The following is a 14184-nucleotide window of genomic DNA, read 5'->3' on the forward strand; positions in this document are numbered from 1 at the left end:
TTCCATTCAAATCTCTTAAATATGTAGGGTGGGAGGTTTTACATGGGTTGTTTCACACATGGTACACAGACTTAAAGTGAGAATGTTGGTAGGACTATGTATGAGTCATGTTTCATCATGCAAAGAAATAAGGGGACACACAGTGATTCCGACCCGTGAAGATCTGGTAGTTGAATAGGTCTTCAGGAACCCATGCTTGCTGTAAAAGGCGACTATGAGGGTCGTAAGAGGGGACAAAACGGGATCGTGTGGTCAGGCTTGCTGGCTTGGTTGAATCATGTCATCGATCGATGCTCATGATCTCAATCACTGGATTGTCTTGGCCAGGGTAGATTAATTACAGACAGCTACATATAGCTGGAATATTGCTCAGTGCGGCGTAAAACAACAAACCAACCAACAACACAGTGATTCAATTTGTCTACAGCTAGACAAGGCTCATCAATGATACTTCTACAAGCTCCAGCAGGTGATACTTACGAAATAATTTCTACTTTATCGATTGCCCATTGGTCTGCGCCAGCTCCATCATGTATTGGCTGCCACCACCGGAACTGAGTGCCCACGGCGCGTGCAGCGGAGGGGACGTCATACGCCATACGCCGTGGCCTCATGAAGTCTTCAGGATCATGGCGGGCTAGTAACTTCCAATCAGAACCCTGAAGTCGGAGCCAAGACTTTGTTAGTTTGTCAAAGCAGCTATCACAACAGATTCAGATTGAACTCCTAATACCCCCTGTATACTGCTTTCATCAGAATGTAAGTGTCATGAAAATTAATTTAACCATTTACTATAAAATGTTTGTCTAGACCCCATTCTCGTCACGATATGGCTGAAATATTGCCCATGTGACGGTAAATAATAACTCACTCACTCACTCTAGACCCCGTTAATCGGGGACCATGCTTTCAGGATGACTTGGAGAAATGTACACCTGGAGAAAAGTAAGCATTGCTTATATATTTGCAAATATAATACACATTTTTATCTCACCTGACTTCGTGGCTCTTTTTTATTAGATTGTATTCTGTAGATCTTTTTATGACACACGTTTGTTTCTAGTTACAGTTAAAGTGATGTGCAAGACATGCTTGTATTAGTCCCGAATTTAGTCTGGTTTTATAGTTCTAGCCCACTGAAATACCATACAGTTTATCATAGACACCCCACTCAGACACAGTATTGATTATACTGACTCTGAGCAATCCATTCTGGCTTTATTCCCTTAATGCTGTGCTCTAGGCAGGGTAACAACAAGTACCATCTTTTGGTATGACACGTTCTGAGATGAAGATGAGCGTGTGAGTTAAAATTTAGAGATCACATCGGCAGTATTTCATCCATAACGTGACTAAAGGAATTTATACATTAATAGTGAGTGAGTGAGTGAGTTATATTTAACGCCGCTTTAAACAGTATTCCAGTTCTATCACGGCGTGGGAGGAAAGCCCGAAGTGGTGCAGGTCCTAGACGTTTACCACTTCGGTGAAACCCACGTGCACGGGTATGGTGCTGACAAACCTAGAAACATAATCAGGGTGAACTGGGATTTGAACCCACAATCATAGGTTTCTGGCGTATCCAAAGGATGCAACTCTGCACAGCGAATCGCGGCACCCTAGACGACTAGGCCACCCTAATACATTAATAATACACATGAGATGATGATCAAGATGGAGATGACTGCAACGGAGACGTAGTGTATCTCACCTTGTTAGTGGAGTACTGCAGCAGTACCCCTCTATAGTCAGGACCGCTGCCCAGACGAACGTTACAATTCTCTGTCTGAGCTTGACAACCTATTTGCATCACAAATATTATTTTCCTGGAACAAAAAAAAGTTTTAGTATATGTGAAATTATTGTGATTGCATTTCAAGTAATTTTTTATTCATTTGATACTTTGAGAAGACTTATGAAAGGTTAATGTCTAATATCTGTAGTCTTGTGAAGCCAGAAGGATACAGATAGCAACCCAGATTAGTTGATGCTGCTGAAATGCTACTTTTAGTTTCATAAATGTACAGACAAAAAACAAATCTGCAAAAGCAGTAGAGCTGATAGGGTCATTCTTGATCAGTTTACCTTTGAAATGTGCCCTGGGTATATATATATATTGAGTTGTTCCCATATTTTCATTGGTTTACAGCATATTCTTCCATGAACTTGAAAATACTTGATTTTGACTGGTCAATCAGAGGTACAAAATCACATTACACCCCCTATGATTGAAACAGCCAATTTACAGCCACATCACCACAGAAGCTTATCATTTTTGAATGGTACTTATTTTACAGTCATTGTTGGTAGGCATATTTAAATAATTATTATGTACCATTATAGCCTACAAAATGCAAAGTTACTACTATATTCAAAGGATGTGTGGCAATACATTTTGTGCAGAAAACACAAAAGAAATTTACATAAAACGTATTTCACATTTTGAGGACACCAGAGCGCTTACGTTTTTCTATATATGACTGTGACATCATATCTTTTGCGTCACAATGACCGATATGATGTCGTAAAGTTGAAAGAAACCTTAGCAAGGCCTGTTTAGTTTTCTTAAGGGGTGCCCACCTCATGTTAGCTTACAATGTTGCTATGCTTCTTGCTTTCATGCTTTCAATGCCTTTTGTAAGTACAAGTGAAGTTTGTTTTCACCATAATACTTCACTTGTACTTACGAAAGCGTTGAAAGCATTATGGTGAAAACAAACTGCTTGAGCATATAGAGCACCATATATTGTTTGAAGGCTGTTGTCGATGTTTCCGTAAATTCTGATCCTCAACCTACTCAAAACACTGGACTCAACCCATGCCATTTCACTCAATACACTTGCTAACACCAAATAGTTCTCGTTTTATTTAGTCATGGTAGCATGGAGATAAACATATTGTATTCTCAATGTAGAGCTAGGTTACATGTACATTGAACTGTGCTAAATTTAACACATGAAACCTTGTGCCATGCGTTTGGTTCCAAATTCACATTAACATGGTTACATCTACAGGTATCAATCTCTACATTAACAACTCATCAGAATCAAAATCACATTAATAGTAGCAGTCAAAGGACCAATAGGATGGAATGAACACTGCAACTTGCTCACTCTAATCCAGGTCTGTCGGTCGGTCTGTCTGTTGTTTAATGCCGCACTCAGCAATATTCCAGCTATATGACGGTGGTCTGTAAATAATCGAGTCTGGACAATAACAATCCAGTGATTGATATCATGAGCATTGATCCACGCAATTGGAATCGATGACATGCATCAACCAAGTCAGCGAGCCTGACAACCAGATCCCGTTGCTCACCTTTTTCGACAAGCATAGTCGCCTTTTAGGGCAAGCAAGGGTTGCTGAAGACCTATTCCACCCCGGATCTTCACGGGTCCTCTAATCCAGGACCAGTGAAGATCTGGGTAGAGAATAGGGCTTCAGCAACCCAGGCTTGTCAGAAGAGGTGACAAACAGGATCAACTGGTCAGGCTCGCTGACTTGGTTGATGCATGTCATCATAATCCAAATGTGTGGATCGATGCTCATGATGTCAATCACTGGACTGTCTGATCCAGACTCGATTACTTACAGACCACCATCATATAGCCAGAATAGTGCAGCGATAAAACAACAAACAAACAAAACAAGCAAATCTAATCCAGGAAACTCACACAGCTGATGTCATATCCATCTCCGCAGTAACCGCCTGTCGTGTGCCGCAGTCATTGAAATACAGCGTCTTTCCATGAGCATATGGCAGCAGTGCCCCGCATCCAAACCCGATGCCCCCTCCTGTCACTGCAGCCCAGTGTGCGGAGAATATCCCGCCTTCAAACGATTCAAACATTCGGCTGGGGAGCTCACGTCTGCTCGGCCGACAGGTCGGACCTGAAACACGGGTAGTAAGGGCCCTGAGGATGTTGTCTGTCTACAGTGAACAGCCTGCTGGTTAAGCTGTTTAGAACCCTCCCTACTCAAAAGAAGTTAAGAACCCTCGATTCTTTCATATTACTATAGTTAATATGTCATGCCATGAATCGGGTGTTCTAAAACTTCTTTTGAGTAGTATATACCAGTCCATACTGAGGAGGTAAACAATACATTTTACAGTCTGTATTGTGTATTACTTTGTAACAGCTTTATATGGTTGATCCATATCAAGTGACGAAATAAAAAAATTCAGTGTTGAAAACTGACTTGGGATGTCATATAACAACTCTCTGTACACTGGCTTTATCGCACATACAAAATGTCTCATATTATTGACAGGTACATGACAAACATTGGTCAGTACTCCTCTGATTGTGTCTATTCATGAAATGAACTTCAGTCAGTGAGTGAGTGAATTGGGTTTACGCCACATACAGCAATATTCCACATGCAACCACATAAGATCTGAGTTAGTTTGGAAGCTCATCCGGTTAATTACTGTTGGGAAGATCTGCACAGGACATTATTACTCTGAACCCATGACTCGTTAATCCAGACATTTGCTGAACAGGATGATTTCAAGAGGAAAAAATCCAACCAGGGTTTTACTGGGATGGAGTGTAATAAGTCTGGACTATCCATTCTGACGACACTGTTTATGGTCAATACCTGGGATATCCCAAATCCTTGCACAGTACAGGGTATCGTGTCATAGTTTGGAAAGCAGTTATTTCTGTATCAAGTAGAACAGACCCACATGTAACCGTGGCCTTGATTTACTTTAGAGACGGAAGATGAACAAACCATGATATCCCTCATCACAGAGGCAGTGGCCATGTTGGCAGTCTCCGCGCCCACTACACAGGTTCTGACACTTCTCCCCCACATAGATGTCGTCCAGTGCCCAACCCGTAGAATCCGAGTCTCGTGTTGACTGAATCCACCGGAATCGGGTCGAGCTGGAATGCAGAATTGGGATTTGTTGAAATTCTACCAAGAGCTCTTCCTCTATTATCCAGTAGATTTACTCCATTCTATTATGATAAATACCCTTGCCAAAATTGCCACCAGGCGAATCAAATAACACGACACAATAAAATTACTCATAATCATAGTTGGAGATCGTGACGCCATTTCTATATAGAAGCTAAATAAGTACACAGACATACAGACTACTAACCCCAAGAAGACCCTGTCTGACCCTACTCACCCCAAGAAGACCCTGTCTGACCCCTACTCTGAAGACCCTGTCTGACCCTGACTCACCCCAAGAAGACCCTGTCTGACCCCTACTCTGAAGACCCTGTCTGACCCTGACTCACCCCAAGAAGACCCTGACTCACCTAAGAAGACCCTGTCTGACCCCAACTCTGAAGACCCTGACCCACCCCAAGAAGACCCTGTCTGACCCCTACTCTGAAGACCCTGTCTGACCCCTACTCTGAAGACCCTGTCTGATCCCTACTCTGAAGACCCTGTCTGACCCTGACCCACCCCAAGAAGACCCTGTCTGACCCCTACTCGGCAGACCCTGTCTGACCCCGACTCACCCCAAGAAGACCTTGTCTGACCCCAAGAAGACCCTGTCTGACCCTGACTCACCCCAAGAAGGCCCAGTCTGACCCCTACTCTGAAGACCCTGTCTGATCCCTACTCTGAAGACCCTTCTGACCCTGACTCACCCCAAGAAGACCCTTTCTGACCCTAACTTACCCTGAGAAGACCTTGTCTGACCCCTACTCACACTGAGAAGACCCTGTCTGACCCCTACTCTGAAGACCCTGACTCACCCCAAGAAGACCCTGACTCACCCAAGAAGACCCTGTCTGACCCCTACTCTGAAGACCCTGTCTGACCCTGACTCACCCAAAGAAGACCCTGTCTGACCCCTACTCTGAAGACCCTGTCTGACCCCGACTCACCCAAAGAAGACCCTGTCTGACCCCTACCCACCCTGAGAAGACCCTGTCTGACCCCTACTCTGAAGACTGTCTGACCCTGACTCACCGCAAGAAGACCCTGTCTGACCCCTACTCTGAAGACCCTGTCTGACCCCGACTCACCCAAAGAAGACCCTGTCTGACCCCTACCCACCCTGAGAAGACCCTGTCTGACCCCTACTCTGAAGACTGTCTGACCCTGACTCACCCCAAGAAGACCCTGTCTGACCCTGACTCACCCCAAGAAGACCCTGTCTGACTCACCCCAAGAAGACCCTGTCTGACCCCTACTCTGAAGAGGTGAGGTGAAATTGGGTTTAACGTCGCGTCCAAGATTATTGCACTTATATAGCGACGTGCATGCACGTGTGTGTGTGTGTGTGTGTGTGTGTGTGTGTGTGTGTGTGTGTGTGTGTGTGCAGTTTAACATGAATACCCCACTCAGACACAGTATACAGACTCCGAGCCGACCAGTCTGACTCACCCCAGGTCTGACCCCTACTCTGGAGACCCTGTCTGACCCTGACTCACCCCAAGAAGACCCTTTCTGACCCTAACTTACCCTGAGAAGTCCCTGTCTGACCCCTACTCACCCCAGGAAGACCCTGTCTGACCCCTACTCACCCCGAGAAAACCCTGCCTGACCCCTACTCACCCCAAGAAGACCCTGTCTGACCCCTACTCACCCCGAGAAGACCCTGTCTGGGAGACTGATGGTTACTCTGGTCCAGGCAGGGAAGTCCGACAGGGTGAAGACGCTGGCCTGGTGGTGGACCTGGGGGCGACACTCCATCTGGTTGTTGTCTGGGAGACACAGCTGCCGCACCAGATGCCAGCGCCCTGACTGGGGATTCTTATTGTACTCCAGGCGGATTGGGGCGTGCTCCTCGCAGACATTGTAGTGCTGGTTGCAACCGACCACGATCTGCAGATATCAGACATTGTGACATATGCATGAAGCAATCAAAGTCCACACACAGAGTGATCAGAGGTCCTGAAAGACCTGATAGCAGCTGTACTGGCCACACACACAAACCAATCAATGACCATCATCAAGGGCCATAGAGAGAGATGTAAATCTATTTTCAACAGCAGGTGATTCTTACCACAATCTCATTAAAATCAGATCTTAGTTCTCGCTACCACTAAATTGATTGGTCGGATGAAAGGTCCTAATGGTATGTCCTCTGATCTTTGTTTAGCGGTAGCGAGTACAAAGATCTGATTTTAATGAGATTGTTCTTACCACAAGTGAGTGATTGGATTTAACACCACTTTACTTTACAGTATTATCAGAAATACTTGATGGTCATAAGATTGGGGAAATCCACTGGCTCAAGTATAGATTGAATCTAAGATTCGACCCCCCAATCATTGGATTCTGGTATGTCTAAGGGGCACAAATCTGCACAGGAAACTGTGGGACCTTAAATGACTAGGCCATTGGTAGAATAAGTAATTGCACAAGCTGAGTGTAAACAAAGAGTAAATATTTCACTTACTGCCAGCATAAATAAAGTTTGCAGAAGCCAACATCACCATCAATATCGAGTCATCTAGATCGTTTGTTTGTTGTTTAAGACTGCACTTCGCAATATAACAGCTATATGGGTAGCCTTTTAATAATCTTGTCGAGACAACCAATTTATTGATAATATAACCAGCAATCACAATGATGACAACCAAGTCACTGAGTCTGATCAACCAATCCATTGATCCATGATCAACCAAGTCGCATCTTACAACCAATTATGGAGACCAATTTAACCCTGAATCCCCAAAGGGGACATATCTAGCGCTGTCATCACAAATAATTGAATAAGTTTCAAATGTTCATGTGTCACCTTGAACTGCAGCATGTATCCGGTCTGCACGATGAGCTGGTTGGTGGTAAAAGCCCGGACTCCCGACCCCTCCTGGTACGACAGAGCGCCATCGGTTTTGGAGCAGACGCCACTCTCTACTTTGCCATGCGGACTGAACTCATAGTCTGAGGAGTCATCTTGCTGTCAGGAGATGAGGAACATACAATACACAAAGCAACAATCCAATACACATACAAACAATCCAATATACACACAAACAATCCAATACAGACACAAACAATCCAATACACACACAGCAACAATCCAATACACACACAAACAATCCAATACACACAGCAACAATCCAATACACACACAAATAAACCAATACACACACAAACAATCCAATACACACAACAATCCAATACACACAGCAACAATCCAATACATACACAAACAATCCAATACACACATCAACAATCCATTATACACACAAACCATCCAATACACACATAAATAATCCAATACACACACAAACATTCCAATACACACAGCAACAATCCAAACATACATCTACAATGTAATATACACAGCAACAATCCAACACACACACACAAACAATCCAATACACACAGCAACAATCCAATATACACAGCAACAATCCAAGACACACAGGAACAATCCAAGACACACAGCAACAATCCAATAGATAGAGCAACAATCCAAGACACACAGCAACAATCCAAGACACACAGCAACAATCCAATACATAGAGCAACAATCCAAGACACACAGCACACAATCCAAGACATAGAGCAACAATCCAAGACATACAGCAACAATCCAAGACACACAGCAACAATCCAATACATAGAGCAACAATCCAAGACATACAGCAACAATCTAAGACACACAGCACACAATCCAAGACATACAGCAACAATCCAAGACATACAGCAACAATCCAAGACACACAGCAACAATCCAAGACACACAGCTACAATCCAATACACACATGTAAGGTAGTAAAGTAGTACTATACCGGCAAGGAGAGGTTGAAGGTGTGGAGGAACTGACTGGGGTTGATCTCCGTCCCGCCCACCAGGACATTGTCCAGTGCCCACAGGGGGAGCTCCATCTGAGGGTCAGAGGGCAGCGGCTGCCACCATCGGAACCGTGTGCTCTCCGTCCTTGCGGCCTCTGGCAAGGGGAGGTAATCCTGGCGTGGTGTGAGGTATGTGGCATAATCCAGTGTGTGCAGTGTGGTCCAGGAGATGCCTGTATGAAGGAGGTGGAACTACATACAACACCAGCTTTCCCTGATTGCAGTCATGATCAACAACCAAGTGTCAAGCACATTTAACTCATTAGGCTACCCACCACAACAGACAACAAAAACAAATACATATTGTTTCACAATTTCTGCACATTTTGGTTCCAATCAGTAACCAGCTGATGTCCACATAAACTCAAGTTGCCCAAAATTAAACGATTATGATGACATAACAAGAGAATTTATGGATGTCAACTTCTTTATTATGAGGAACACAACGTTTCGGAGTTTATACTTACTCCTTCATCAGGTCAAATCCTCATGGGTATCACTTCTAAATGCCTTTCAAAGACTCATTATCATGATTGTTGTTCTTGCAGTTATGTCTGAGCCATCATATTATTTAAGTAAAACTGATGCAACTATAGGTCATTATGCAAAATTATACAGAAATTATACATCAACTACAACATGGTTCAAGTCTGAGACATCACTCCAATCTGTTGGTTCCAAAAGTAGAATCAACAGATTCTCCCGATTTCTCCATTACAGACAACAGACCAATCTACCAATAGTTTGGGTATGCTCATGATCATTTCATATTCTGGACCACTCAAAAATAACAGACATGACTTAATGTATGACAGCTCTTCATCAGTGTAATAGACTTCTCTCATCAGTTCTTCCATCGGTTCATAATCCATTTTATCATAAACTATTTCTGTAATATCCTACATGTGAAACATTTGTATTTCATACTAGGCAGTGGGTGGGGTGTCGATAGCCATTACGGTAGTGAACAAAGTACTGAAACATTGTTTATCATTTTATTGTATTTATGATTTGTTTTGTTTGTTTGTTTGTAGTTTAACACTGCACTCAGCAATATTCTAGCTATGACGGCGGTCTGTAAGTACCGTATATTGCTGTGTATAAGGCGAGTTTTTGTACCTAACATTAGGGGGCTTCAAGGGTGGAAGAGTTTTGATGTTTTTTTCCCCCAACACAAAGACATTACTGTGAGAACGTAACACCGGAAATACTATGTCAACAAATCCATACTGAAGTACATAAACTAATCATGTAATTACACTTTCTGGTTATAAAACATGTTCATTGTAAATCTGGACTTATGTTTGTAATCTATTTTATTAATTTTCTCCAAAGTTTCATTCAATATTGTTTACATTCATTTCAGCGAAATCATATGTGAACCGATCGGAAGATGGCACAACTCACCGTTATTTACAGCAACCATGGTCAGATTACTGCTATTGACGGTATTACAAATTTCAGAGGTAAAAATGTCATTTGATAACTCCTTCAAACAAATCAAATTGAAGCAGATAGTTTTACAATTTATAATATATACTATTCAAAGGAAAATATAGAACACCCAATTTTTTCGTATTACTATAGTTGATCATGGCATGAGAGATTAACAATAGTAATGTGAAAGAATTGGATGTTCTTTATCTTCTTTGGAGTGTTATAGTCTTGAGCTTCGGATTACATGTGTGAAACTTAGCCTACAGTACCTCCATCCACTGAGAACTGAAGCAGGACGCTCTGGTCACGGGAACTGGGCAGGTAGCACCCGGGGCGGATACTCTGGCCGCCAATCATCGCCGTGTACTGCATGAACCTGTCAAACATGGTGCAGATTATCTGACCCAAGTGGATGGCGTAACCCTCAAGCATTTCATGAGGCAATTAGTGTCTGTTTGTCGGGGACAGATAATCTATATTTTGGGGGTTCGAAAGGAAAACGTAGAAATACATAATGAATGTCATCTGCAAGAAACTCCACTGACGTCAGTCTGTTGTTCAGATGACAGGATGTTATCGAATTGTGATGTCATGAATATATATAGAGATGATGTCATATCTACATTGAAGCAATGTGATGTCATATCACTTCAACTGGCCAATGCATGGAGAATCAGTAAAATGCCGCCCATGTGCAAGCATCAGGAAGTTATCACACTTGTTGTATCCAGGTGGGTAGTAGTGTTGTGTTATGCCCCAGTGAGCAGTATTAGGTTTACCACACCAGCCTACTTTGGTGATAAATGTTATGTGCATCAGATTTGTGGGTTGTATTTGACGCCCTGAAACTTCATTTGGAAATGACTGTGTTATACTCAATGAAACTTGCAAATCTGAAAACCCATGTTTATCGACATTGTTTAATACAAAACTTATGAGTCATTTTCTCTAGCATTTTCTCAATACGTGAACTCTCGCGGTTGTGAGACAGACATGACATCAGGTATACTTCTAACTGTCAATCAGGTATACTTCAAACTGTCAACTGATTGCAATCAAGTTATTCATTTCTTTATAAGTTTTCTTTCAACTGTTATTCGAATGAAAACTTTAAAACATATGTCAGAAGACATCTTCCCGAAGAGTGAGTGAGTGAGTATGGTTTTACGCCGCTTTTAGCAATATTCCAGCAATATCACGGTGGGGGACACCAGAAATGGGCTTCACACAATGTACCCATGTCGGGAATCAAACCCGGATTTTCAGCGTGACAAGCAAAAGTTTTAACCACTAGGCTACCCGACCGCCCCTCTTCCGGAAGAAAGAGAGTTAACTTTTATAGTCAGTTAACTACCCTGCCTTGGGAATGTACTGATGCTCAGGAAAATCTTTTCACAAGATTAAACATATCTACTTCATCACCCATCATTAACAAGCAGAAGGTTCCTTACTTGGCATTCCTGAGATCCAGGTCCACAGTGACAGCCTGTCTCATCCCCGGCCCGTCAAACACCAGGGACGTCCCGTCCACCAGTGGGGAGCAGCCATCTTGGATATCCCCGGACTGGACCACGGTCCACTTACTGTGGTTCACTCCCGGCTTGTCAAACGTGTCCTTCAGCTGCGTCTGAGTGAGACATCATTAAAACTTTGCAACAAACAACATGTGAAAAAGGTGTCACAGTCAAAACAAAATAAGTCCAACGTGTAACTGGTCACACTGAAGAGCAGAGTTGCACTGGCAGATGCACTGGTCAAGTCAGCATTATGTGCACCCTCCTTATTCAAAAACTTGGATCTGCCTCTGAGCTCTCTGCTATAAGGGTAACGGTATTTTTCAGGGCATTATCATTGGCAGAAGCCCATGGTCTTCCAGTAACTGCCTGATGAAGGAGGGCAGTTGAAAAGACCGAGGGCTTCTGCAAATGCCCTGAAAAATAGCGTTACCGTTATTATAGCTAAAATGGATAGAATTTGTTATCAAATAAAAATAAACAACATCTGTTTTAAAACATTTACAACGAATCAACACACAACGAATATCACCGATCAACTTTTACAAATATGGAAACGTTATAGAACAAATCAGATAACATCACTATTGAACATGAAGCCACCTATCCCTAACCTATGACATCACCTACCAACAGGCGTGATAATGGCCCGTCGACAAGCAATATGAGGGCATTATCAAGTTACAGTGGCCTGCTCATTTCTGATAGCATGCGGACGGTTTAATGGTAATTCTATCCATTTTAGCAATAATATCCTTCACCATTATCCTCATTGTTGGGACGCCAGAAATGGCCGTCACATATTGCTCTCATGTGGGGAATCTAACCAGGGCCTTCAGCATGACAGGCAATTGCAATAACCACTAGGCTACCCCATGAAAGGGTTGACGTTAATAGTAAGACATTAATTCTACCATATAACATACCGTATAACAACCGCTTCCGTTAACCCATAAAAACTTAGTTCCAATTTACGTATCGATTTTTCAGTGAAACAACCAAACATTTCAAAACATAGTATGTTTTTCTCCAAAATCAAACCTGACCACATCTTAGTAATTATTTTGTCTTCTGCCTCTTGGCACATTGATTGTAGTGAGTGAGTGAGTGAGTGAGTGAGTGAGTGAGTGAGTGAGTGAGTGAGTGAGTGAGTGAGTGAGTGAGTGAGTGAGTTGAGTTTAACGCCGCTTTTAACAGTATTCCAGTTATAACACAGCGTGTCAGCTTAATTTGGTAGGAAAGCCCGAAGTGATGCAGGTCTCAGACGTTTACCACTTCGGTGAAACCCACGAGCACGGGTATGGTGCTCACAAACCTAGAAACATAATTGGGGCGAACCGGGATTCGAACCCACAATCATAGGTTTCTGGCGTGCCCAAGGGACTCAACTCTGCACAGAGAATCGCGGCCACCCGTGCCCCCCACATTGATTGTTATACAAGAAATTGAACTGAGATAGTTCTCACCGGTCTATTAATATCCACAGTCTTGCAGTCTTCTCCACCATAGCCCGTATCACAGATGCATCGTGGGTAATCACAGTGACCATGACCGCTACAAAGGTCAGGGCAGGCAGGTCCGATGTAGATGTCCTTGATGCCCCAGTGGTAGGGGGTGGGGGAGCCATCAGGTCTCTGCACCCACTGGAACCGAGTGCCACTGCCAGACAGAAGCCATGTATAAATAGTGAAACCTCGTACCATGTTACTCCAGAAATCCCACAGTGTGGATCATTACCATCCATGATTCTTTACAACAAAAGATCTAATATGATAATCCTAAATATTGTTAATCTGACGATTTCACTGAGAACAGCAATGTCCAGATAAACAGGATTTCACTGTATCCCTAAAACATGTTGCATGCAAACTGTCATTATTCAGCAGTGTCATGAGACTCTCCTTTTTCAGTTAACTACCTTCAATCCCAGCTAATTTGGAAATATCTATAATCTCATTTTAACTGCATTCAATCTCATTTAAATCAGATCTAAGTTCTCACTGGCGCTGCACAAAGATCTGATGACATCCCGTTACGGGTCATGTCAGAACGACCTTTCATCCGACCAATCAGAGAGTCGCTTACCAGATCATGAAAGTGACAGTTGGAATGTGATTTCTAATCATGCATCCTCGAAAACTTTAACACGGGGTATTCCGAACGATAGTTATGGGTTTAACGACTGAATCCATACAATCTAGACCATCTAGATAGCGATTTCAGAATGTTCTTTTGTTCAGGTTTCAAATTTTTAATCGGGAATATGTCAAAATATGTTTCGAAGCGTTATCGCCAATTTGAAAATAGTTCCGTAAAGCGCGAGATAGCTGCCTTCTGATTTGTCATTCCATTGGTCGGTCAAAGTTCGCGCAAGGTCGGTCTGATGTGACCCATAATGGGATGTCCTCAGATCTTTGTTTAGCGGTAGCGAGAACTAAGATCTGATTTTA

The 14184-nt window shown here is 42.9% G+C and overlaps 1 protein-coding gene across 1 annotated transcript in view; it reads right to left on the reverse strand.

Moving 5' to 3' along the window:
* The window catches only part of LOC139446114 (reelin-like), a 96594-nt gene that overhangs the window by 823 nt on the left and 81587 nt on the right, over window positions 1-14184 (reverse strand). Inside the window, exons 49-58 of the mRNA XM_071227393.1 lie at window positions 13201-13393; window positions 11672-11847; window positions 10490-10596; window positions 8721-8956; window positions 7718-7879; window positions 6560-6798; window positions 4738-4892; window positions 3675-3891; window positions 1712-1826; window positions 481-659 (exon numbers count right to left, since the gene is read on the reverse strand). Of these exons, the coding sequence (XP_071083494.1) occupies window positions 481-659; window positions 1712-1826; window positions 3675-3891; window positions 4738-4892; window positions 6560-6798; window positions 7718-7879; window positions 8721-8956; window positions 10490-10596; window positions 11672-11847; window positions 13201-13393 (1779 nt within the window). The remainder of the gene's footprint in view (window positions 1-480; window positions 660-1711; window positions 1827-3674; window positions 3892-4737; window positions 4893-6559; window positions 6799-7717; window positions 7880-8720; window positions 8957-10489; window positions 10597-11671; window positions 11848-13200; window positions 13394-14184) is intronic.

Source organism: Haliotis cracherodii, unplaced genomic scaffold, assembly GCF_022045235.1.
Source record: "Haliotis cracherodii isolate W230 unplaced genomic scaffold, xgHalCrac1.p SCAF_6, whole genome shotgun sequence".
NCBI classification, from domain to species: Eukaryota; Metazoa; Mollusca; class Gastropoda; order Lepetellida; family Haliotidae; genus Haliotis; species Haliotis cracherodii.